Source organism: Polyodon spathula, chromosome 28, assembly GCF_017654505.1.
Source record: "Polyodon spathula isolate WHYD16114869_AA chromosome 28, ASM1765450v1, whole genome shotgun sequence".
Classification (NCBI taxonomy): Eukaryota; Metazoa; Chordata; class Actinopteri; order Acipenseriformes; family Polyodontidae; genus Polyodon; species Polyodon spathula.
In genome coordinates this window covers 2,869,757-2,893,385 of record NC_054561.1, presented here as the reverse complement: position 1 = coordinate 2,893,385, position 23,629 = coordinate 2,869,757, and the positions used below count along the sequence as shown (strand labels likewise).

The window sequence follows — 23,629 nt, the reverse complement described above, 5'->3', positions numbered from 1 at the left end:
ATATGTTGCTGAAAAACATCAATGTTGCTGACTGCGCACTGAAATAACAGCAGAAAAAAAATACCTATGCTTAACGAGACTTATATCCCAGTGATACAGTAATATAAAGTATATTGCAATGTTATCCAAAGTGTTGTGAGATATATTTGGAATATATAATTCAGTCATTTTTGCAAAATGTATTTTCCATTTAAAGCTGCCATTAGGTTTGCCTTTAAGTTAAAGTAAGCAAATATGTATACATATTTTAAATATGAAATGTATATATTATTTAAAGGTGTATTAACATGTTTAAGTTGTCCAGAGTTTCTGAATATTATACGATTAAACCATACAGTTTAAAGGTAAGCCAAACAGAGTTTTTGTTTCATTTACTGGAAGGAACAAGGTAAAAGATGCTTCATGTTATTGTACAATGCATTTATTTGCTGTCGTTGAGCCATTAAGTAGCAAATTATTTTTTCTTTGAAAAAATCCGAACACGTCTTTTAGAAGTGTAAAATGTGTAAATATATACAACATATATTCCCAGCGTCCTATTTTGAGGACAGTCCAGTTAGATGTGCCTGTAGAGCAGTGAACATATGTATCATTTGTATGCTTTATTTTCTTATTTTATATTCAGGCATCATAAAAACATCTGAAGGGCTATTAACAGTTACATGTAGGCTTCACTTCTGCAGTAAACACAATTAGAGTAAGTTATCATAACAATATAGTTGAAAAGAAAATTAAAATTGCAGGTCGATGCAAAAATTACAAAGCAGCTTGTCTGCAAATTAGCACAATGGCACTTAATGGGTCAAACCTCAAGCCCTGTGGTGTCTGCTCCACTAATCTGTCTAATTATGCAGACAATCAAACCCTCATAAAAAGTTGCATCAGTTTTGTATGGTTTTTTTGCAATGTAAATGCTACTCTTTTTCATGGTTAAAGCATGTTTTTTTTTCTCTTCATATTGCTATACCGTACTTATGTGTGATTTTTACGTGCTTTAACTATGCGTGACGACATGTATTCTCGGCAACTTTTGTAAAGGGCTGTCACATTTTATTTGATTTTAATTAAGCTTGCATGTCTGTTCAGCACTTTTTTTTAAAACAAGTTATGGAATACCAGTCTTGCAAAAAGTGAACGAATGTGATGGCTCTAGTTTATACAGCATTTCAGGTCAAGACATGCTCTCTGGTAAAGCACAAAACCCAAGGCTTTTTTATTTTTTAAATAACACAAGTCCTGTAATCTATAGTTAGTAATGGTGTTTTACTAACACAGCCCATCTTCAGTACACTATGCTAGTGTAAGAGTAAAAGCATATCTTCCTGATGGATTTTCATACAAATCACCCTTAGTGTACATTACCCAGACAACTTAGTCTTTGTGATAACTGCATATTGTGATTTGCAAACAAAAACTAGCCTTATTGACCAAAGTGACTCGAGAAACTGCTTTTTCACAGCTAGCTTTGTGTTCCATGCTTCCAGCTATCAAAACACAGTGTAAAATCACCCTCAAGCCTGCTTAAGACAGGTGTCGTCGTTCAAAGGTTCACTGTTCTTCTGTTGCTGTGTCAGTCAGCACAATGTGCAAATCCAGTGACGCTGTCAGCGTTTGTAATGTAATGTGGCTCACTTGTAACTTATTTGTAAAATTCCTGTATTCATTAAAAGGAAAGCATTCACCTTGTCTTTGTCTGCTTGATTTCTATGAGCATCAGGAGGAATAATTTCAGAATACTGTTTTATATGGTGCACTGGTGTAAAGCTATATATTTTAAGGCAGAAATAAACAGCTATTAATGTAAGGACTTCTCGTTTCTTACTGTTGTTTTTTTGTAGCAAAAATAATGACAACTTTACAACTTTACTCCCATTGCATAGTAGTTTGATCCATTCCACTGTTTAGATAATTACACACGGCACAGCTTGCAACCTGTCTAATTAGTCTCAGCAGTAAATCTGCAATGGATCAAACTGCTATGCACAGGGGTCTCCTGTTGTAGATCGGTAATGTTGGAGTATATGTTGTGCCATTGCTTTAAATTTGCACCAACCCAAAGCCACATGACAAGTGTTCTCCGGAAGGTGGGGGGGATAGTGGAACGAGTCTCTTAAAATTTAACTCGAAGCAGCCTCACTGTCAGGTAGAATCATGGGAAGGTGATTCGGCAGGAAAACGACACAAGCTGGAAAGCAAGCCAAACAAATCTAAGACTATCAAGGGATGTTTGTGTCCTCATGGTATATGCTGTAATCATCATGGTAAGTAATTGCAGAAAAGTCACCAGAAGTCCTTCAGGCTTCTTTATTGAACTGTCGTTTTGCACTCCCAGTCACACAAGCTCTTTTATTTATTTATTTATTTATTTTTTAATATACTGTAGCTATGGTCATTTACAATGGACATACATAAAACATTTAACTGTGCACAGAGGTGAAACTCTGATGCAGGATCTTTATACATGGGTGGCACACAATGTTGTATCCATGGAGAATAAATTGATTTACTGTACCTTATCTCTTACTCAAGTAAAATCCAAGTGCACATTTTGCATTTATAAATGGACATTGTGCATGTTGTAGTTTGAACAGGTACCTGACTCAGGGCTGCCCAGTAAATAGATACCAAAGACTATCCACAAAGGAATACATACCAATCACAGTTATGTACTGATCATGCTTGTAGTATGACGAGTATAAGGACATCATTTATTAAATAAACTGCTTTGTGTTTTGCAGAACAGTTTGTCTAAAGCGCCCAGATTGATTGGAATCAACCAGCTGCTGAATGTGCAAAACCTCACTATCTGATCCCCTGACTCACTTCTCAGCGAGTGCACCAAATAAACCTCACATATCAGATAGCTTCTGTGGGCTTATCGGCTCAGTGAAATTATTTAGCACGGTGAACTGCAAAAGCAAAATGACATCACTGCTGTTCTAGCCGCCAGATTTTTTCTCGGTTTTTGAATGTCTCTTTCAAGACACTGCTACATTTCCTCTTGCGCCCCCTACAGTCTATGTGGTGTTGTTGCAGTCCCATCACGCTTCACTTTAAACCAGGAAAGCTGTACATAGCAATGTGTTTCTGAGAGATGTGCAAAAAGTAATAAAATAAAATTACACAAGGGGCAGAATCAGATTTCCTGCACTCGACTGGTAAATAGTGACTCATTATTTTAAATTGTGGTTTTGCTTCTCATGATTAAATCTCACATGATTTGACTACACGGTAACTCTGCTCGTCTGCTTTAATCCGATACAATAAAATGATTTGAGAAACGATTCAAACAGATCTAACTTACAAGCATAAGATAATTGGGACGTTTAAATTAAACTCACGAAGAATAATATCACCACCTCATCTAGTATTCGTTTGATGGCGCAATAATATTGCAAGTGGGAGTGGGTGCCTGTATTGTGTCAAGTTCTCTATATGAGCAATACACAACACAAGAACAGTGATACATACTGTATTCTCATTATAAGTACAATGATAACACATAAGTTTACATTCAATACTTTCTTTTTTTTTTACAAACTGGTGCAATATAAAAATCAATATATGTATATGGAATTTGGAAACAAAAAGGACATAAATAATTAGGTGATTGTACTAAAGCAGCAGGTTTGTTGCACTTAATGCAAAGTGCAGGTAACATGCACTGCAAGTTAGAAGCTTAATGCATAGCGTAGATTGCCCAATATTTCTCAAAGACACAGTATACAGTATATTTGTTCGCACAGCACTGCATGGTAGTCTCACAGGGTTTGGTTACCATCCCTCCAATAAAGCAGCTATGAGGCATAACCCTAAATGCTAACATTCTGCTAAAGTATGAAAAAAGGCAGCCTCTTACATCGTTGTGGCCCTATTTAAAAAATAACATTTAATAATGTACAGTTCAGTAGTTAATACTAGCAATATAAATTTTGGGTCCGAACCCTTACAAAGGCCAAGACTCGCAGTCTTCTAGCTGGTAAAAGCCTTTCCGTGGTCAAATCCAGTGTTCAATAGAACCGAGACATTGGATGCATATAGTTTTTGTACAAATTTAAACAAAAGACCATGCTCTTTTGTTACAGTTTAGCAGAGTTGTGTGTCCATCCATATTGTACAGGAGATTAAACCAGTGCACTGTGGCATTGTAAAGGGGCAGGTCTCGCCAGTTTTAATTGATTTCCCAAGCTGCTGTAGCACGTTACATAAATATACACTGTATGGAATGATCTGCACAGTGTCATAAAACAGGTATTATCATGTGACATATTTCTAAATCAATGTGGCAGACATTGAGAATACTGGGGAAACACACTTTATTGAATTCCAGCGACACATCTACCTTAAACTTATGCAACTACATACCTTTGAAATGACTTATAATTGAATAGACTAATAGGGAAACCTTATAATTGAATATCCCTAGGGAAAATATATATATATATTATATATATATATATATATATATTATAATATATATATATATATATATTATATATATAGATAGAGACTATATATTAAGGTTCCATTTTCCATGTAACTGCTTCTATTATTATTAATATGGAATACTTGACATTCAGATTAATGGAGAGTAGAATCATCATCGTTTTTGATGCTTTTTTTAATTATATTTTTGCAGGTCACTGATATCAGGTATCCAAGGTATGTTTTTTTGTTTTGTTTTGTTTAAAAACAAAAAAACCCAAAGATTTCAGGCACTTCTGTTCGCTCTCAAGCCTGTAATTTGGAAGTGCTAAAAACACATCTGCTAAACTTGAACTATTACCAACCCTTCCTTCTCTGTATTAGTGTAACTGACCAGAGATCCTGCATTGGATCGTTTGATTTGATCGCAACAGATATATAAAAAAGAAGTTATCTTGGAGCAGCACCCATTTCCTCCCCTATTCGTCCTTGTCTTCCTCCTGTATCTTCTGCAGGTTTTGCTCTTTCTTGGGAGCCTCTTCTGTCAGTGGCTTCATGCTGCTTGGAGACTCCACTGCCTTGGGTTCGTTGGTGTGGTACGACCCCTTGTAGTGGAACAAATACATGTACAGGGCAGCTAAGGTGCCAAGCACTATGAGCAGAACCAGTAGGATGATCACTGCGAAAAACAAAAGACCTCAAGTCATAAAAAAGGTTTTGCATTTTTACCCAGTTGGGAATTCCAGCACTGGCCATTCAAGAGACTGGAATTCGACTTAAAGAAATAACAGTCAAGTGACTCTAAAATATACTAACAGCAGTTCTGGAGCTTTGAGCTGGGCTCGCTGATGTGTGTATATATATATATATATATATATATATATATATATATATATGCAGCAAGGGCGCCCCTGTTGTCGTGGCTCAGTATACTTTATATGTTAACCAGAAGTCTGCATCTGAATGAATTTTATTGTTATTTTGATCGATACACCACAAGCCATAAACAGAAAAAACATAGCGTGCTTGCGTGTGCCATCAGTGCTGCAGACTTGAGGGGAATACACTTATAGGCGTCTCACAAGCATAGGGCTGCGTGTTTGAATGAACCTGGAAGCAAATTAAATGCGTTTGCAGCCGATGTATCGCCCTCGCCTTTTGCGAAGCTCGGCTACATCTACAAGTGAAATTTGCTGGACATGTATCCTAACCTCAGTATTGTCTTGCGTCTGCTTTTGACCGTGCCTGTCACAGTAGCGTCAGGGGAGAGAAACTTTTCTTTCCTGAACTTGAAACTAATCATACATTAAGGTTCCAATGTCACAGGAACGTTTAACTGGGGCAGATGTCGAACGTGCATTAGATTTGCTGAAAACTGGTTTATTCAGCTATAATTGCAGACTTTGTCCCAGCGAAAGCACGAAAGATTCATTTCTAACTGTTTTTTTTCTGATTGCTGTAGTAAAACGCAATACATGTAATTGTACCTTTGTTGCCCTGTTTGAAAGTCATGGTACTGTAGCGTAACATTACTGGAAAGCCAGACATGGGGCCAACGCAGGACCAACGTAGCCACTGCCAAACCTTAAACTACAGCCGCCTTTTAATCTGGTTTTAGATTTCAAATTTAAGAGGATTTCATATCAGCTCTAAAATTACAAAGCAACTTCGTCAGCTGCAGGGAGAAAGAGAGGCTGTGTTAATAATACGATGAAAGAGAAACATAATAATAAATATAGTATTCAGGGCACCCTGCACCTCTCACTATTGGATTCAATTGAAAATGAAAGTTTTATTCCCCTGTTGTACTGCGTGTTTAATTGAATGTAGCCATAACCAGGGAATTAAAGCAGGCACTGTATTTTTTAAATGAATCTATCACTTTCTATGGTCATAATGAAAACATAGCATCCAGATCAACATTAAATGCAGTGGCTAGAATATACAATATACAGCCTAACGCCTTTTTTGATAATACGGCACATGGGAGGATATTATGACAGGGTAAGCCAGACTCATGTTAAACACTCACCTGCTAACACCGGTCCACTGGGAGTGTCATCGTGTATATAGTGGAACACTAAATTAAAATAATAAATAAATAAATAAAGTAATGAGTTTTGAGGCTAAGTAATATACAAACAACAGTTGAGAAATGGCTTTGTGTTAATACTGGACTTCATTTAGAAACCACAGTCTCTGCCTGGATATTCTGTACTATTGTAGACTAGGCAGATATAGGCAGCATAATCTACATATGAATGCACTTGAGACAGTCCAATAATAATTAATAACTGCCAGGGGAGTTTCCAAGATTTAAATGATCTGTAGTGAAGTCTGCCCCAGGTACGTCAGTTTGCATTGTTAGAATGTTGTGTATTATTATTTTTTTTTTAAGTAATAGAAAATAACTAAAAAGCTCATTACACAGTACTGTATGAATATATACTGTCTGTATAGGTCTATAAATGCTTGCTGTTAAATATTACTGCGGCAGTATTATAAAACACATGTTTTATAACCTTATACTGCTCTAACTGCTGGATAAATCTGGAAACTCACGCAATAGATTCATTATTAATGCTCACACTAGACAACATTACTACATTATACATATTTTTACATTGCATTCTTTGGCCTTTGGCCTCGCCTTTCGAGGTACCCCCTGTTCATAAATTAACTTCCAGATAAGCTGAGAGGCTGAGCATAGGGACGCCACGGGCAAGGGGGCAGGATAGCGCCCTCCCTGTTAAGGTGGAGGCTGAAGGTGGAGGCTGAAGAGGAGGCAGTGAACTCAGACACACAGCAGAGACAATGGATTGAGGGAAGATATAAATCCCTTCCTTGCCCATCTTTGGACGTATCGTTTATCGAAGGACAAATAAGATAACAGCGATTCGACTGAATAATTTGTTCTGGTATTGGAAGCACCTAAAGCGTTTTCGATGATTTGATCTTAGGGTTAAATGTGAGTTCCCTGCCTGAACCACCACTTTGCTTAATGGATTCCGAATCTGGTTCATGGGTTTCAAGGAGTGTCTCTGAAGCTAGCTGCAGTCACTTTTTGCAGAAACCCATTGGACTGTCAACAAGCTCCTAATGTAAGAAATAAACACCCAGGATTTAGTATGGTGGCGGGACTCTTAATGCTTACATGCATATGGATTAGACAAAGTAACAGCATTGAAATTTGAGTCTGTGCAGGCTGTTTCAACGAGTATCTGTGCTTGCCTCCCTGGTGCTCTGTGGTGAGTTGTAGATCTGCAGCCTAGCTGAGATTAATGTTGCTGCAGTCAGGCCAGAGGGAGGAGTGGCTGTCTAACTGCAGTGCTGCATATTTTCTTTTTTTATTGTCTGTTTGCAGCCCAGTCTCAAAAGTCAACAGTTTTTACAAAAGTTCATATTCCTTTTACATAACTTTTTATCTGAAAACCAAGTAGTGAAATCAGGAGTGCTTTATTAAGAAGCCTTGATTGATGAGCCTTGATTGAGGAGGGACTGGCCTTGAAATTTGAATTCTTGTAATTGAATTCTCCTTATGTTCATGTGTCTTATTTCTATTGCTCAGTTACGTTACCTGGTCCTGTGTACCAGGGGTCTATCTCCAGGGGGATTGGAGGAAGGACCACCGGCCCGGCCCCACAGTTAGACTCCACAAGCTCCCCCATGACGGTGATGGGGAGATCAGTCTCGTTGGGTCTGAAGTATGCCTTCAGTGGGACTATGTTATTGAACTTGACCCCCGACAGGCATCCCGTGAAGCCGGGGGTGTTGTACTTCTGGATCTCTGGATCAATTATACCAGTCTCTGTTCCAAGAAAAGGAAAAAAAAGAATCAATGAGTTTCTCTTATATTGTTGGACTCCAAACTTACCGGTACCTTTGAATGGCTGTGAACTTTTTCCCTTATTTTCCTTTAGTTTTGTTATTTGCACATTTATATCTTAAATCTGTGTCCACTAGGCTTACACAAATATTACATGTTTACTATAAATCAGGACCTGCTTTTGCAAAATGTTGGGAGATGCTCTACGGAAGGTTCTACTTTTCTGATAACAGTGCAGGAGACGCACATGCATTGTTAGTGTTGTTGCTTTTTATAACACGTGGTTATGTCTTTTTCTTTTTATAATAATAATAATCATATGTGTTAATACACTTCCTAACTGAAATGGATTGTAATATGCTGTGGACATGTCTTACCCAACACTCTTCCGAGAAACAGGGATTTTGGAGAATCAAATTTCTTGTCGAATATCAACGGTATACTTTGGAAGATAGGCTGCGTGTAGTCCACCTGCAATGAAGAAACAAAGCAACAAAAACAAATACAAGTTATCCAAATCTACTGATAATGCTCAGAAACTATGCATCTGAAGTTAGGAGATGTATTTTAGGGGAGGGGGCTTGGTAACACAGACTGGAACTACATGACTTCATTGCTGAATGAATGATTCAGACATACACTAGTGTGCACATGTGTTAGAACTCCCTGTTGCTTCTGTGGTTTTGATTTGTTGTGCATGTGAAATCAAACCACTGGAACTGAAAATCTTGGAAAATTGTCAAAATATGCAAATTAGTGATTGTCTAATTTAATAGATGACTTTAATAGGTCACACATGCAATTTATTTAAAAATAGGAGCACAGAGCCACCAATGGTAAAATGCATGACTTTTATAAGTTTAAGATGCCTAATTAAAGCACACAGTGGTGTAACATTTTCACACATGAGTGCCAAGCATTTCTATATCACTGAAAATGGAAATTCTCACACCATGAGGTTTTCATGCAGGTAGGTATATAAAGGATATAAATGGCAAATCTTAAGGTGTTCTGATACTGCAGGAACAGTATAGTTTTACCTCAATTCTGATTTCTCTTTCCTTCCTGGTGACGTTAACAATGTGCGGTTCCCCGTCAGCCATGTAACGATTGCTCAGGGTGTATTTATTGGTAAATAAACCCAGCCGGTACCTCAGATCCAAACTACCTGCAAGGGGAAGATTAAAGACGCTACAGTTTATGCATTAGACACGCCAACTGACGCGCAGGACCAGTAATTTAAAATGCATTAGCAAAAAACGGAAATGACTTCAGTCACGCACAAAGCTTTTGTTGTAGATGAAGCGCCACAAGCAGTGTTTATATTAAAATTCAGATTCTTCTGGATTACGTTTCAGATATGGGGGGTGGTTTGTACTGTATATAAACAAAATCGAGAAACACATTTAAATGCACAGGCGGCTGCCGCTAAGCTAAGTACATTTGATTTGCATTGGTCTTCACCAATCTGAATTACACGAGACAGCGTTGTATTGTGCATGAATTATTTTTTTGAGCATGCTTTTTGCACAATGCAGCGAACGGTCTAGGTCCCTGCTTACCGTCATGTTTGAGGACCACGGCGATATAGTCATTGGTGAAGGAGCTGATGTACAAGAGCACAGCGGGAGTCTCTGTGGTGCTGAAGCTGAACACGATCTCCTCGCTGGTCTGGTTGTACCCCAGCGTGAAGCTCAGGGGGTCCACGATGTTGGCAAATTGCGCCGCCGCCGTTATCGCTGCTGAGCGAATGTTGTAGCGTAGCCAAGTCCCAGGTTCAAAGTAACCGCCAATATCTTTACAAATAAAATGAAAGCGATTGAAAGGAGAGCTAACCGATGCATTATCATATTGTATTATGATTGGAATGGCTACAAGTTCATAATGAATTCAGACTGCCAAAGGAATAACCACTGAATATCTTCATTTTAATATAATTCATTTTGAATTCAACCTTGTTAATTCATAAGATCTTCAACAGAGCAAACAGGGTGACACCACTTATAATATTTTAAAACCATGTTAGAAATCCTTTATAAAAAGCACTAAGCTTTTATGTAACATAACACAGACATTTTTTTTTAAATTTATTTGCTTGCATTTGCACTGAGCTGAAAAAAGTGTTTTAACGTTTATCGGCATACTATAAAACAAGAAAGGCATGATCAAAAAGTTTGATCATGCCAGCTAATGTAGTGTTCGTCATTACAATAGGACTTCAACGCAGAACTGATATGCAGTAACATAATTCACATTATTTAAGTTCAGCTCTTAATAGAAACCGAGAAATAAACAATCAGGTCATTATCTGTAATTTTGATTATGCTAGGGTTATGGATGAGGCTATGGTTAGTGTAATGAAATTGCATAAGCTGCTGCAGCAAAAGTTCTGTTCTAAGTGGTTGTTTATCAGATTATTAAAATGAACTTTACAGTGCTGTAATATGATCTTACCTTTATGACAGTACAGCCCGTCGAAGGCTGTCTCGTTGCAGTCACAGAGGTAGGTGCTGTATTTCTCCACACATCTCCCTCCGTTGCGACACAGCACTTGGGAAGTGTTCCAACAGTGACCCGAGCAGTTGTACTTTATCCCTTCGCTCTCGTTCACTTTCCCTTCCAGGTTAAGGGTCACCCCGTTCATCCGTAGCCCCCGGAGGCAGCCCAGAAACCCCCTCATCTTGTACTCCGCTGCTCCTGTTCGGAACAGGAATCGCATGAACTCCTACGGATCTAAAACTCTAATCACTTTGAACCACAGTTGGTAAGCGGGAATCCCTTTTTTTTAAATACATGTTTTAAAATCCATTGTACCCGTTTATTCTAGCCAACTGGACACACCCAGACATCACTGCAACCCACTTACCGATCTCAACTGAAGATCAGCGGTAGACCGTTAATCGCCTCTTTGCACCCATCAAACCTAAGCAACTATTGAACATTGAACATTGAACATTGGGTCCTCATAAATTTCCCTCCCTAGCCCAGCCAGAGCACAACAGCAAATGCAACACTCCCTTTGGGTCCCCACTCAAAATCAGCAACACGTAGGATTGCATGTCTCAATCAAGATGAGCCACTGAGAACTTATTAGCAGGAACACTTTATGTTGACAGTGTATTGCGCAACACATTCGCTAGGACTCCCCTGCTGAGATCTACGTCACATTTTAACAACTCCTCTGCAGGGTCACTGGCTAAGCTCCTGATTTTCACCTAAAGGTTACCTATCCAAATACTGCCCAGACGCCACCTTCAGGAGTTACAGATGAACTGGCAACCTTGCTGTCTAGCCAATGGAGTGACACTATGCAACAGACTGCTATTGAACCCTGCATTCAAAGGCTCAGCCTTGGAAGTCTCCGCCTGGTCTAGTCCCATCTTTGCTTGAATTTTCTTTGCTCCTGATGAGATCCAATCCAAGATAGCATGGCTGCAGCATCGGGTGGAACTGATCTACAGAAAGACAGGCGCTGAAGTATAATGGGTGCATGACGTACCCACGAGCAGAGGTTTGGTGAACACCAAGTTGACATAGCTCTGCGAAGGGAACCGCCTCACCACCCAGGGCAGCTCGTCCACCTTTATCCGGGCCATCTTCACGTTGATCTCTGCCTTGACGAAGTGCCACTGGTCATCGTTCAGCGGGGTGGGGGATTTCAGAGTGGCGTTTATGATTCCGTCTCCGACGTTGAAAATGAAGAGAAGTTCCGTGGTGGCTGAAATGAAAAGAGCACGGCGTTGGAGAACACTCCTGGGATTTTTAGAACATCTGTTGGGAGTCAACGAAGGCTAAACAAATATTTTGAGCACACATGAGAACACTCAATCTCAGGGAGGATGTTTTCCAAGTCAACCAAACCTGGATACAAGAACAAGGAATTAAGAAACGGGAGTACATTGACCTGTGTGTGATCTGTGTCTGGAAGAACATTATAACTCACACCAAGGTATTAATAGTGTGTAGATATTGTCAGATGGGCTCAGCTTCACACACACACACACACACACACACACACACACACACACACACACACACACACACACACACACACACACACAGTTAAGTAAGACATATTCAGGCACTTGCGAGTGACAAAAGCTACCAGAATCCTCTCCTGACGACAGAACATCTCCTTACTGAGATCTCCCACAATTAGGTAAGTGATCATTATCTGATTTGTGTTTAAAACTAGGTGCTATATTGTTGTGTCTAACGATAAATGTTTAAGCTATATGTTTGTAACTTTTGAATATTGGAAACAATAAATGGAAACATAGCAATAGGTATTGTGCTCACTCATTCATAAACATCAAATTAATTAATTTTCTTTACACATCCTCACTGAATTTCTCTTAAAACATACATAATTTACATAATCTACTTGTTCTTACAGTTGAGCTCCACCCTGATGAAGTAGGGGGGCCCGGGGTTCTCCACGAAGACGCCATGGTCTGCCGTGGTTTTGAAATGAAACGAGATGTCAGCGCTGGTACCAGGTCTGAAGGTAGGGAACTCCATGTGTGTGGTTTTTGTAAAGGAAACGGTGTTCCAGGTGTTTCCTATGCAATAGAAAACAACAAAAAAATACGTTTAGGTTTCTGTAAAAACCTGAAACAAATTGCACTCAATTTAAGGAGTAAAAGTATGTATAGTTTTGCTCAGTGATGTTTTAAAAAACACAATTCACAATCTTTTCTTTTTTTTTTTGTAAAACAAACATGTTACAAAACTAGCAAGCAATATATCATGTAGGAGGTCTCAAACCAACGTGCTGTGCTATTATATTCAGATATTATAATTGTAATATTAGCATTTGTGACAGATTTGTGCACTGGATCAATGTGGGTTGATGTGTTGAGTGTTGTGTACCAACAGGGGGTAGATGTGTGTCTAGGTTTCAAAAGCTGAGGGAACATGAAGCCACTTTGTGGCTTGGAACTTAAAGACTAGGTTTCAGGCCATGTACGGCACACCAGGGGAGACTTGGGGTTTCATACAGCAACATCAAACTAGGTCTCCTTGAACCAGGTTTCAAGGTTTCAGTTCCTGAAAAAGCAGCTTTGTGTTCCCTCAGCTTAAGCTGTTTAAGCAACAATTAAATTGAGTTTATCAATCAGGAGCAGATTTAAACTGGTACTCACGGTCTCCATAGCAACGCAGGGGTCCGACTGTGAACCGGGCCTCTGAAGCAGTACGATTCGTATCTCCCACCACCACTTGCGTCACTGGCAGGTGGTCTACATTGTTCAGCAGTCCTTTATCATAACTCCTAATTGTGCAGGAACACACACACAAGAACAAAATACCTTTGAAGCTAGTCTAAAACACGAACCACAAGCTTAGATGATGGCATTTCTTGACAAGCATACACACTGCCAGGGGGTATCTTGTTATCACACTGGCACCGTATCTTATAATTAAGGAAGAGGCACAGTGTTGTTGTTTCTAGACCTAATGTACTGACCTAGAATTACAGTAGCTTTTATATGCTTCAAGTTCTCATCTGCTTATGGGTTTCATGTCTTATTGTTGGTGTCGGTAGCTGCACGCCAACCTCTGCTTAGCCCTGTTTTAACATAATCTTCCCATACGGTTCATTGTTTGAAAACGTTTTAATTCTCAAATTTAAAAAGGTACCATATCTATGATCAATGAACCCCTGCCTACTGCCCCTGGTTCATCTAATGATCCATTTATATTGTACAGACACACATTGCAACGGAGCCCATTGGGACCCTGAGTTATGCCACGCCTGGTATCACGGCCTCACAGTGTGGTTTACCATTGCCTGTAGTCGGCGTCACAGTTACAGTAGAACCTAGCATCAGAGCAGGACTTGGCTATCCCACAGCCACATTTCTGTATTCCCGGGAATGACCCTCCCCAGTAAAAATGCCTCTCCTGATTCCGACCTATCCAGAAACCAAAGGGATGACCATCTGGAAACAGAGAATACAAAATATGTATATATTTGCAGCCACTATTCACACATCAACAAAAAAGACTGGTTGAGCAATGTATTAATTTAATAGTAATTAAAAAATACATTTTAGTTAAAAATGAATAGCCTCAAATATGTAGGTTTAGATAAATCTGGAGGGTTCATACAATACTATACAATAGTATAAAATAATTTCCAAAACTATACTGTTCTGTACTATGTTATGCAATGCTACGGTATACCATGCTATGCTATGCAATGCTGTGATATACTATACTATACTATACTCTGCTATGCAATGCTATGATATACTATACTATACTCTGCTATGCAATGCTATGATATACTATACTATACTCTGCTATGCTATGCAATGCCATTCTGTACTAAAGGTGCAGCGAACCTTTACTCTATGTCCATGTTGTACATACCGGGGGTGTTCAGGAGCCTGGATTTGTAGCAGTCGTACTGTATCCTCTGTTCACAGTACTCTGATCCGTTAGCCAGTGCAGACACCTCACCCCAGGAGGCATTGTAATACTGAACGTCCCCAATGAAGGGTCTCTCCATGCTGGTGCCCGTCACCTTGGTCCCATACTCACGGTTATGCCTCACGACCGACCAAGCCTTATACTCTGAAAAAAGGCAGGTGGCCAGTTCAGTTATAGAGAGCTGAAATGCTGTAAGTGAATATCGCAACTGCATGCAACATACTGCCAAACCACCGATCTGCTGCTCCAAAAGTGAGGCAGCCCATCATTAACGGCAATCTGCATCTCCTGACAGCATCACAGCAGCTAGCTTTCTACCAGTTCTGAAGATTTGTAATCATTTGATCGTAAGCTGCCGTTTTGACATTTTGAAAAAAATAAAAGTTTGATAATAATCTAAATGTAATATTTCTCAATATCTAATGTACCAGTACTGGTAGGTACATTTTTGGGCCATATCTGTGCTTAAATACATGTTCCTATCTTAGAAAAGGCTACAGACCACAAGTGTAGAGTATTCGGATTCTGTGTCTAATTTCCATTGCCTTCATCTTACTTGGGTGGTTGTCCCCAACATAAGCACTATTTTAGAATGATAATGACTCATTAAGTGGTGCATAGCTGACCGGGCTGTACAGGCGAAATGGGATTTATAATTAAAGAAACAAAGATATGAAAGAAGTTCAATGTGTACCAGCTATAGTGTATAGGAACCAGATTACAGGATTATGTGATTATCACAAGTGAAAGACAATAGCAATAGACCAGCATAGTGTGTGTATACAAAGCCACCATACCTTGTATGTTACAATAGGCTACAAAGGGTTTAAGTGGGCCACTGCCGTCTGGGTCGATGGTGTAGTTCCCTGAGTAGTATTTGCCAGTGAGTCGGTATGCTTCACATGATTCTTTATAGACAGCTTTGAAAAAACACATGCATTAGCAAGATTATAAAATATGAATACATTTAGGTACTGTAAAAAAAAAAAAAAAAAAAAGTGAAGAAAAGCTGTTGGTAGACAAAAACACACGCTTGCCAGGTCACAGCAAATAACAGATAACGAAGTAGGTCAGATAACATTCTTGCCAGTGTAACAGAGTGAGTGTCTTAACCACAATGCAAAAGAGCCGGGCTCGTCTGCGTTCGTGGTTTTGGAGCTTTTAACCTCATTTCATCTCACTGAATGACAAGACCAGGCGTCTCCAAGCCTGGTCCTGGAGGATTTATAGGAATCTTAACATCATCAGTGGCTAAAGATCTGGAACACATGTTAATCTTAATTAATAATTGGTTCAATTAAGTAACCAAGAGCTTGGTTGAAACGAAAACCAGAAGACCCTGTAGCTCTCCAGGACCACAGTTGGAGACTCCTGGTCTAGACCACGGTTTCCTAATCCTGGTCCTGGGGACCCACTGGGTCTGCTGGTTTTCATTCCAACTGAGCGCTCAGTTACTCAACTAGACCCCTAACAACCCCCCCTAATAATTCACTTAATTGGGCCTTTTTAATTGTTTTTAGCCCTTAAACAATTGCAGAGTTCAAGTTACTTATAAAATATTATGGCTAACTTGAAATCTGCAACTCAGTTCAATTAAGGGTTTAATTAAGTAATTGAAAACCAGCAGATGCAGTGGGTTCCCGGGACCAGGCTTGGGTAACCCTGGTCTAGACCGTCCCGCTAAGCTACACCTTCGACCAGGGCTGGCCGACGTTGGCTCTTCCACTCCTGGTCTTTGTTCCAACCCTGTTCCAAATTGTCTAACTGAACCAATTAAGCCGCCATCCAGACCCTGAAGTTGTTAATTATTTCACTTTACCTGTTAAACCTGGAGCGGAATGGCCCTCTGGGACCGTGATTGGACCCCCCCTGGCTTAGAGAGACCAGTGGAAACATGCCTTCTGTAAAACTGGAGTAGCAGGTACACCATTGGGGAAGAAATGTGGGGGTAACACAGGGAATATAGTGCACAATACATCAGACACACACGCTGAAACTCACATTTATGGCACACTTCTCCTTTGTATCCAGTGTTGTCACAGTTACATATAAAATCGTCCCAGGATTGGATACACTTCCCCTCGTGCTCGCACAGGTTCGGGGTGCACCTGGACAACAAGGGGTTAAACAGGATTCACCGCGCTTTGTTATTTTGTGAAGCAACTAACGCAGGGCAGGTGTGATCTAATTACACATTACAGTGGTCTGATTACAGGCGCGTCTAACTTGACTGTCCTCAAAATAGGATTCTAGGAATATATGTTGTAAATATGTCATTTTATACTTGTGAAAGAGTGAAAACTTTTAGAATGGCAACAAATTGATTTAGAATGTATCCAACTACATATACTGCTTGTGTTATATATGTATTTGGTACTTAATGGGTTAACATCACTTTTCAATTCAATTCAACCATGTGAGCCAACAGATTTGCACCAAAGAAATCTGGATAGGAGAAGACAAGATATTGGATAGACTCCATTCGATTAAAAGGGAGCTTTACCTGTCTGTTATTCCACAGGTGCCTAAGAGAAGCTGGGAGTACCGACCCAGCCGACGTTGCATAATGATGTCTATATCGACGGGCTCGCTGTCAATATAGATCTGCTGCATGCAGCCATGGAAGGCAATGAGGTCAGAGACACAGCCCGTGCCATTAGCTGGTTTAGGGCAACCTGAGAACGAGGTGGAAGCAGTGCTGAAAAAAACATCTCTCCAACAGAGACTAAATGAACAGTCTATATTAATAATAAAACAGTAAACACTAGCACACTGAAAGAAACACAAATGGTTTAATTGAGAAGGTCATTTCAATTTTTTTTTTCTATTTTGATACATTAGTGGGTATGTATTCCTTTATCAAAAATGTTTTATACAAATAAATAGAGCTCGTAATTTAGGGGGAGATGATAGGGCTGCCCGTTTTAATGTGGGGTCTTTTTAGAATTACTGTAGGTTTGTGTGGATCAAGTGTTACCATATGACTCCATGTTAACTGGGACAGTTTGGGACAGCTTTATAACTCACACATCCAAATGCATTCTGGTAAATGTAGTCCTGCTTCTCTTAGACAAAAAAAAAGTTACCTGAGACAGGTAAAATGTATTAGAATGCATTCTGATGTGAGTTGAAAAGCCTGACCTGTCCCAATGAACATGGAGTCCTGACATCGGTAGGTGGAGCCAGGCATCAGCCACACCCATTGGGGAAACAGACTCCTCCCATTTTGGGGAAACAGGTCCCTCCCCTTTCTTAAAAGGACAGGATTCAGGCATGTTGTGCCAGTCACCTCCGAAGAAGTATCTGTCTCCGGTCCGCAGAGTGAAGATGTTGTTGATCCTAAGTGGAGAGCCCTCCTCTTCGTCAATGATCACTGTAGCAAAATTATCCCTTGCCACCAGGTCCACAGAGTGCCAGAAGCCATTGTTCAGACAGTATCCTGACAAAAACACAACACACGCGATGTGCAAACTCACATGCCATTATCACCGTCATAGGCAGATCATAGCCAGTGTTACAGGACCTTATAAAATATCCAGCAAGATTTTAGATTTTTCTTAAAGATGAAATGATAATGACTGGCCAAAACTCCCTTAGAATGGGGTTACCCAATAACTGGAGGCCCAGTACCACTAGGTAATAGTATCAGTACAGACAAAAGAAGTGGAAAATACACATCAACTGGAATAACAGCATGATGCTGTAGTTCAAAAGTAGTATGGTGACCGTCACACATTTTTGATTCATTACAAGAGTTGATAATGATGAAAATATGTTTTAAATGGCTGTAACTACCTTTAACATATGCATGAAATATTAAACATAGCTGGGAAAAAAAGTAGTTTTGGACATCTATTTTATACATATATATTTTCCATTCAAACATTTTTCAATTGTTTTCCATCGCTTTATATGAGGAACGGCATCTTCATATGAGGTCATCATGCACACCACCGCAGCAATCAACATAAAACACAATAAATAAAGAGTAAAAAAAAAAAAAACACACACACAACTTGGCAGGCGCAGATGTTGGTCAGCAATGACTCGACCCTGGATATGAACAGTTTCAACTTTTGCTGAAACTCATTCCAGTCATTGGCTTCTGCAAACTCAAATGAGTGACGACTGCTAACCCGGGTTCAACTGGTCTAATAAAATTACCTGCAGCAAACTCCAGAGGCTTCTTCCCAGGCTGTGCGATGGAAATGTTCACCTGCCCTTCGCTCAGTGCCATTTTCAGGGAGCCCAAGTTGTCTGCAAAGTTAGTATACATTAGCAGGCCAGTTGCATCCCAGGACCTGAACTTAAACTTCACAGACATCCTGTTCCGTCTGAAGGGCCCTGGGACCTGCAGGTAATTATTGATCCCTGCGAAGGTCATTGGCTTCAGGAGCAGATCCTGGCAGGCATAGTAGATCTTTTTCTGCAACGAGAGAGATTGAGCTTGGTGTAGCGAAGCATAGTAATGGACGTTTCTTCGGACTCTTTTTTACATACTCGGTTATACTGGGGCGAAATGGACAGTTTACACAGATAACGGTGAGAATGTTGTGTTTCCGTCAATGTCATGCACGTCTAATCGAATCAGATTATCAGACCATCCATGTGGGGAGTGAGACAGGAGCAGTAGAAGTCAGTTTAAGTTCTGTTTTTATGTTTAGACAGGTTCTAAACTGATAATGAACAAAATTGTGGTTGCCCGGCTCTGGCAACTAATTCTCTCTAGCTCCATTTTCAAGTTGCCCCGGGCAACCATTAGTGTCATGCCCTGCTTTATGCAAAAATATTCTACTTTATTCAACGCTCAAGGCAGTTTCAGCCAATCAGAGCCCATATAACGATTGGTTTATTACACATGCAGATATATCCTCACATGTGCTGTTGAACTGTTAAACATTCAATTACTGTGTTCCTGTGTTTAATAATGCTGGCCTCATGTAAATAAGTCATCTATTAAATGCTAATATAGTATTGTGTTTAGTAATGTATTTAAGGTTATAATTAGGGGTATAAAAAGTTAGTTTACAGCTTCAGTACGTCAGTAAAAATGTCAGTGGCCCAGGTGAGAGGACAATATTCTTCCAACCGGCTTTTCAAACAATTAGTGTGGAAGTTGCCATGGATTGGTGCCCAACTGTAAACGTGAGGAAAGGACAGCTTTCCTTCTTTTGAAATCAGCACATTAATGAATGGATTTATTGACTGCCTGCTGATAAATACTTCTCGAGTACGAGTTTCTGCACACCCCTAATTAAAATTCTTTACCTTCCGGTGAGGGAATCGTATCTGGGGATTCTTATTCTTAGCCAGGTCAATGATGTTGACCCCGTTGTAAAAGACGTTCTCCATGCAGCCTCGGAAGTTGTGCTTGTCGGGCAAATGCGGTTTATTAACCTCTATCACTCCTCCGATGTACAGCTGGGACGAGAAAAGAACATGATATCGTACTGTAGTGTTAGGATTCCATTTCCAAACGGCCTGCTCTTTCAGAATGCTGCTGCAATGTAATACATAGAAAAAATAACTAAAACTCACTTCTTTCTCCAGGTTGAGGTACAGGAAATCTCCACTACAGCGGATACTTGCTGTTTCACCATCAAGGGTTAAATTAACATAGTTGCCATAGCGATGGATCGTGACATAATGCCAGTGCTGGTCATCCAGAAGATTGCCCAGAGTGACCGAAGTGTGTCCAGTCATATCATGAACATTGCTACTTCCTGGAAAAGAACATGTTTATTACCACTATAATTCGTCATGTAATTCATTATTAGTTATCGATCAAATTCATTCTATCAAATGCAAATACTCTGCAAACAGATCCAAATGCAAATTCTCGATCGCATTTAGATGCAAGTGCAGATGGATCTGCACTTGAACCCAATCCTGATCCTTAAATCCTAAATATTGATGTGGATTTGTGTTTAATAAATACAGTATTGCTTTACATTTCCCTCTGGTAACCTTCCACATTGTAAGGGGTTGAAAGCTGGAATTTCCATAAAGTGGTACTTCAGCAGGTTTACCTAGACTGATATGCATGAGCAGCTTTGAGTCCACAAGCTCCAGAGTAAGGTAGTCTCCTTGGGGTCCCTCTCCATGCAGGAGCACCCCTTCTCGTTCCAGGGTTTTGAAGTTCAGAGCGATGACGTCCTTCAGCGTTTTCATAGTGTTTCCTCCAAACCTGTAGGCGACCATGTCGTCCCCATCGAAGGCCATGACATAGGAGTCTGGGAGGATGGGAGGAGATGGTTGAACAGGCAAACTAATGTCCCCTTTGATCATTAGTAAGGCTATTTTTTGCTTATCATAATTTTACGATTTCTGTTAAATACCCACTGCCGTGTAATATGTATTCCCCCGTGAAAATTCCCAGTTCAGCAAGAATACTGTAAAAATACATATTTTTATCACTTAAAAATAAATACAGCAAACATTTGCCTTATTGACATAATATCTGTTACACTGCATTTAGGAACCTGGCATTCGGTTTAGTTTACTTCCAGTAAACACACTGCTAGAGCTGCATGCTTTCTTGAAAATGCATTCAATGAGAAAGACACTAGCTGCATCAAAGCTGTAAAAAAACGAAATAGTCCACGATTTATCATGTATGGCTTTTCAGATAAGCATTGCAATATTTAGGAACATTTGTTGTCTGATATAATGCTAGAGAAAACAATCAATTTTGAATGCGACAACACGATTTCTTTCAGCTTTAAGAAATATTATGTTTAATCCTGAAATATCTTGAAATACCTATTTTAGACTGAAATGCTGTGAAATAAGCCATTTTTACCATGAAACTTATACAGCCCTAATCCTTAGACATCCGGTTTGACCATGCAGCCCCTTTCATACAGGCGTTGTGTCTGTACCGGTAATTACAGAAGCGTTGTGTTGTGACAAGTACTGCAGCAATGACCTTCTGTTGTTGTTAATAATAATTCTCCAGGGTTACAAGGTGTAAACGTACCATAGAAGCAGCCGTACACTTCCAGTCGAAGCCCGATCTTTCCCATCGGGTTCCAGCCCACAGGAAGTATGCGCAAGTGCTTGGCTGTGATCGCATAATGCAGGTTGTGTTTCTTGACCTGATAATAATTCCAGTTTCCTGAAAAAGTCTTTCAAAACACACACAACGAGGGATTCAAAGTATAATCTTCTGTCCCATCTTTCGGTAGTTATAAGGCTTATAAAATGGACATGCCGAGAGCGAATTTGCCTTGTCCGATTCTCCTAAATTGTTTCTTGTAATTTGATTAACTCATTTGAATTTGTGTGTAGGTTCTTGTTTTATTATATGCCTTGAAAAAGAGATTTGTATCTCAACAGGACTTTTCTGATTAAATAAAGACTCAATACATTTAAATACAAAATCTTTTGTACCACTACAATGTATTATTATCTTTGAAGCACTTTGTGAGGTCCAATGGATTTGATCCGATAAGAACTTAAATTCCTCTGTCTAAAAACTGATAATGGGCTTGAATGCAAGTATTTCATTCTTTTAGAATACCTAGAGCTGTAGAATGTAATTTAATAGAAAAAATCAATAGAGGAACGTAAATCGTAGAATTTGGGAAGGACGCCACAGCTCTTTTGCAGCTATTTCTGTGTTGTGGACCTAAACTGTTGGTCCATGTTGTAGACAGAATTATATCCGTTATTTAGAACACATTTAAAGAAGCATTATCAATTGGAATTACAGTGAATACTGGTTATCTGAATCAGTTGATATCAGGTGTAGTTACACAATGGGACATTTTGATGCTTTGCAAAGCTGTACAGTAGGTTTGGCCAATACAGTAGCCCTATTGCTATTCAATACCCTACTCACCAAATTGCCTCCCCTTTGAACGAATGGTGTCCAGGCATCGGGTCGGTCTCCATACAGCAGTGTGTATTTAGTCACCCAGTCATAGCTGTTGAATGTCCCCTGGGTAGCTATCGCAGTGATCCTGTATTTGTGGAACAGGTTGATCTGTAGCCATGGCTGGCGATCTCTTGGTGCAGGTGACCACCCACTCCCACCTGCAGACAGATGCTACGTCAGGGACCCTTTCATAATTACAGAGCCTAGTTTAGGATTGCAATTTTATTATTAAAAATGCGTTTCCGGCAGCGCTAATCTTACCATGCAATCTTGCAAGATTAGCCGAATATAAGAAGTTGTATCTGGACGATGCCTCGAAAGAGGATGCATACAGTGGAGCCACTAGCTGATCCCTACAGGGTCCTGAAAGACAGAGACATGCATTGTTTTACATTAGAAAAAGATTCCGTATTATCAGCCAATCAGCTTCCAGCTCTAGCGGGCTTCTATCAGACAGTAGATGCCCGCTGGAACGCCACAACTGTGAATCAAACTGAAAATCAACCCAGGCAATGCCAGATTTTTTCATTTTGATGTAACGAAATACTAAACAAAGACACAATTGGCCTACCCTGCCTACTTGCCCATGGCTTCCCTACAGTCAGCCTTTCCACTTATCTGCGAGGGGTACTCATAAAGCGAGGCCAAAGAATGCAGTGTAAAATAACATAGTAGTGTTGTCTAGATTATGTTTTAATAAATAATCCAGCATGAGTTTCCAAACTGAAGTTACAGTTAACTTTTTTACTGAAGGTCCAGAATTAGCTTCTAGAATCAGCTATATCATATTCCAAGCAACTCATTTCAGGATTTATGGGAACATGTAAAAGCAGACCAGAATGAACCAATCAGTAGATTCCAATGTCAGAATTTTGTGAACTTTGAATGCATGCTCCTTGACCACCAACTCGACCCTTAGGGAGTAGTGCCGTCAGGCGATTTAAAATTAATCACAATTTTACTAGAAATGCTTTTTTAACCTTCCTATCTTATGATTAAGTTTGCTATAGTAATGCATGCTATACTTTCTTCCTTGCATCTGCATAGCTTGCTGTTAAATTGAT

The 23,629-nt window shown here is 39.7% G+C and overlaps 1 protein-coding gene across 1 annotated transcript in view; it reads right to left on the bottom strand.

The window, feature by feature from the left end:
• Positions 1-4,520: 4,520 nt before the first annotated feature.
• Positions 4,521-23,629, bottom strand: part of LOC121301713 (contactin-associated protein 1-like) — a 25,321-nt gene continuing 6,212 nt past the window's right edge. The window contains exons 2-24 of the mRNA XM_041231298.1: positions 22,827-22,928; positions 22,530-22,723; positions 21,666-21,813; positions 20,716-20,919; positions 20,225-20,409; positions 19,955-20,107; positions 18,851-19,112; positions 17,976-18,125; positions 17,190-17,361; positions 16,688-16,794; positions 15,484-15,606; positions 14,627-14,830; positions 14,037-14,193; positions 13,396-13,523; positions 12,646-12,813; positions 11,751-11,969; positions 10,706-10,948; positions 9,814-10,047; positions 9,292-9,419; positions 8,629-8,722; positions 8,003-8,233; positions 6,458-6,505; positions 4,521-5,104 (exon numbers count right to left, since the gene is read on the bottom strand). Coding sequence (XP_041087232.1) covers positions 4,905-5,104; positions 6,458-6,505; positions 8,003-8,233; positions 8,629-8,722; positions 9,292-9,419; positions 9,814-10,047; positions 10,706-10,948; positions 11,751-11,969; positions 12,646-12,813; positions 13,396-13,523; positions 14,037-14,193; positions 14,627-14,830; positions 15,484-15,606; positions 16,688-16,794; positions 17,190-17,361; positions 17,976-18,125; positions 18,851-19,112; positions 19,955-20,107; positions 20,225-20,409; positions 20,716-20,919; positions 21,666-21,813; positions 22,530-22,723; positions 22,827-22,928 — 3,854 coding nt within the window. The 3' untranslated portion in view covers positions 4,521-4,904. The remainder of the gene's footprint in view (positions 5,105-6,457; positions 6,506-8,002; positions 8,234-8,628; positions 8,723-9,291; positions 9,420-9,813; positions 10,048-10,705; positions 10,949-11,750; positions 11,970-12,645; positions 12,814-13,395; positions 13,524-14,036; positions 14,194-14,626; positions 14,831-15,483; positions 15,607-16,687; positions 16,795-17,189; positions 17,362-17,975; positions 18,126-18,850; positions 19,113-19,954; positions 20,108-20,224; positions 20,410-20,715; positions 20,920-21,665; positions 21,814-22,529; positions 22,724-22,826; positions 22,929-23,629) is intronic.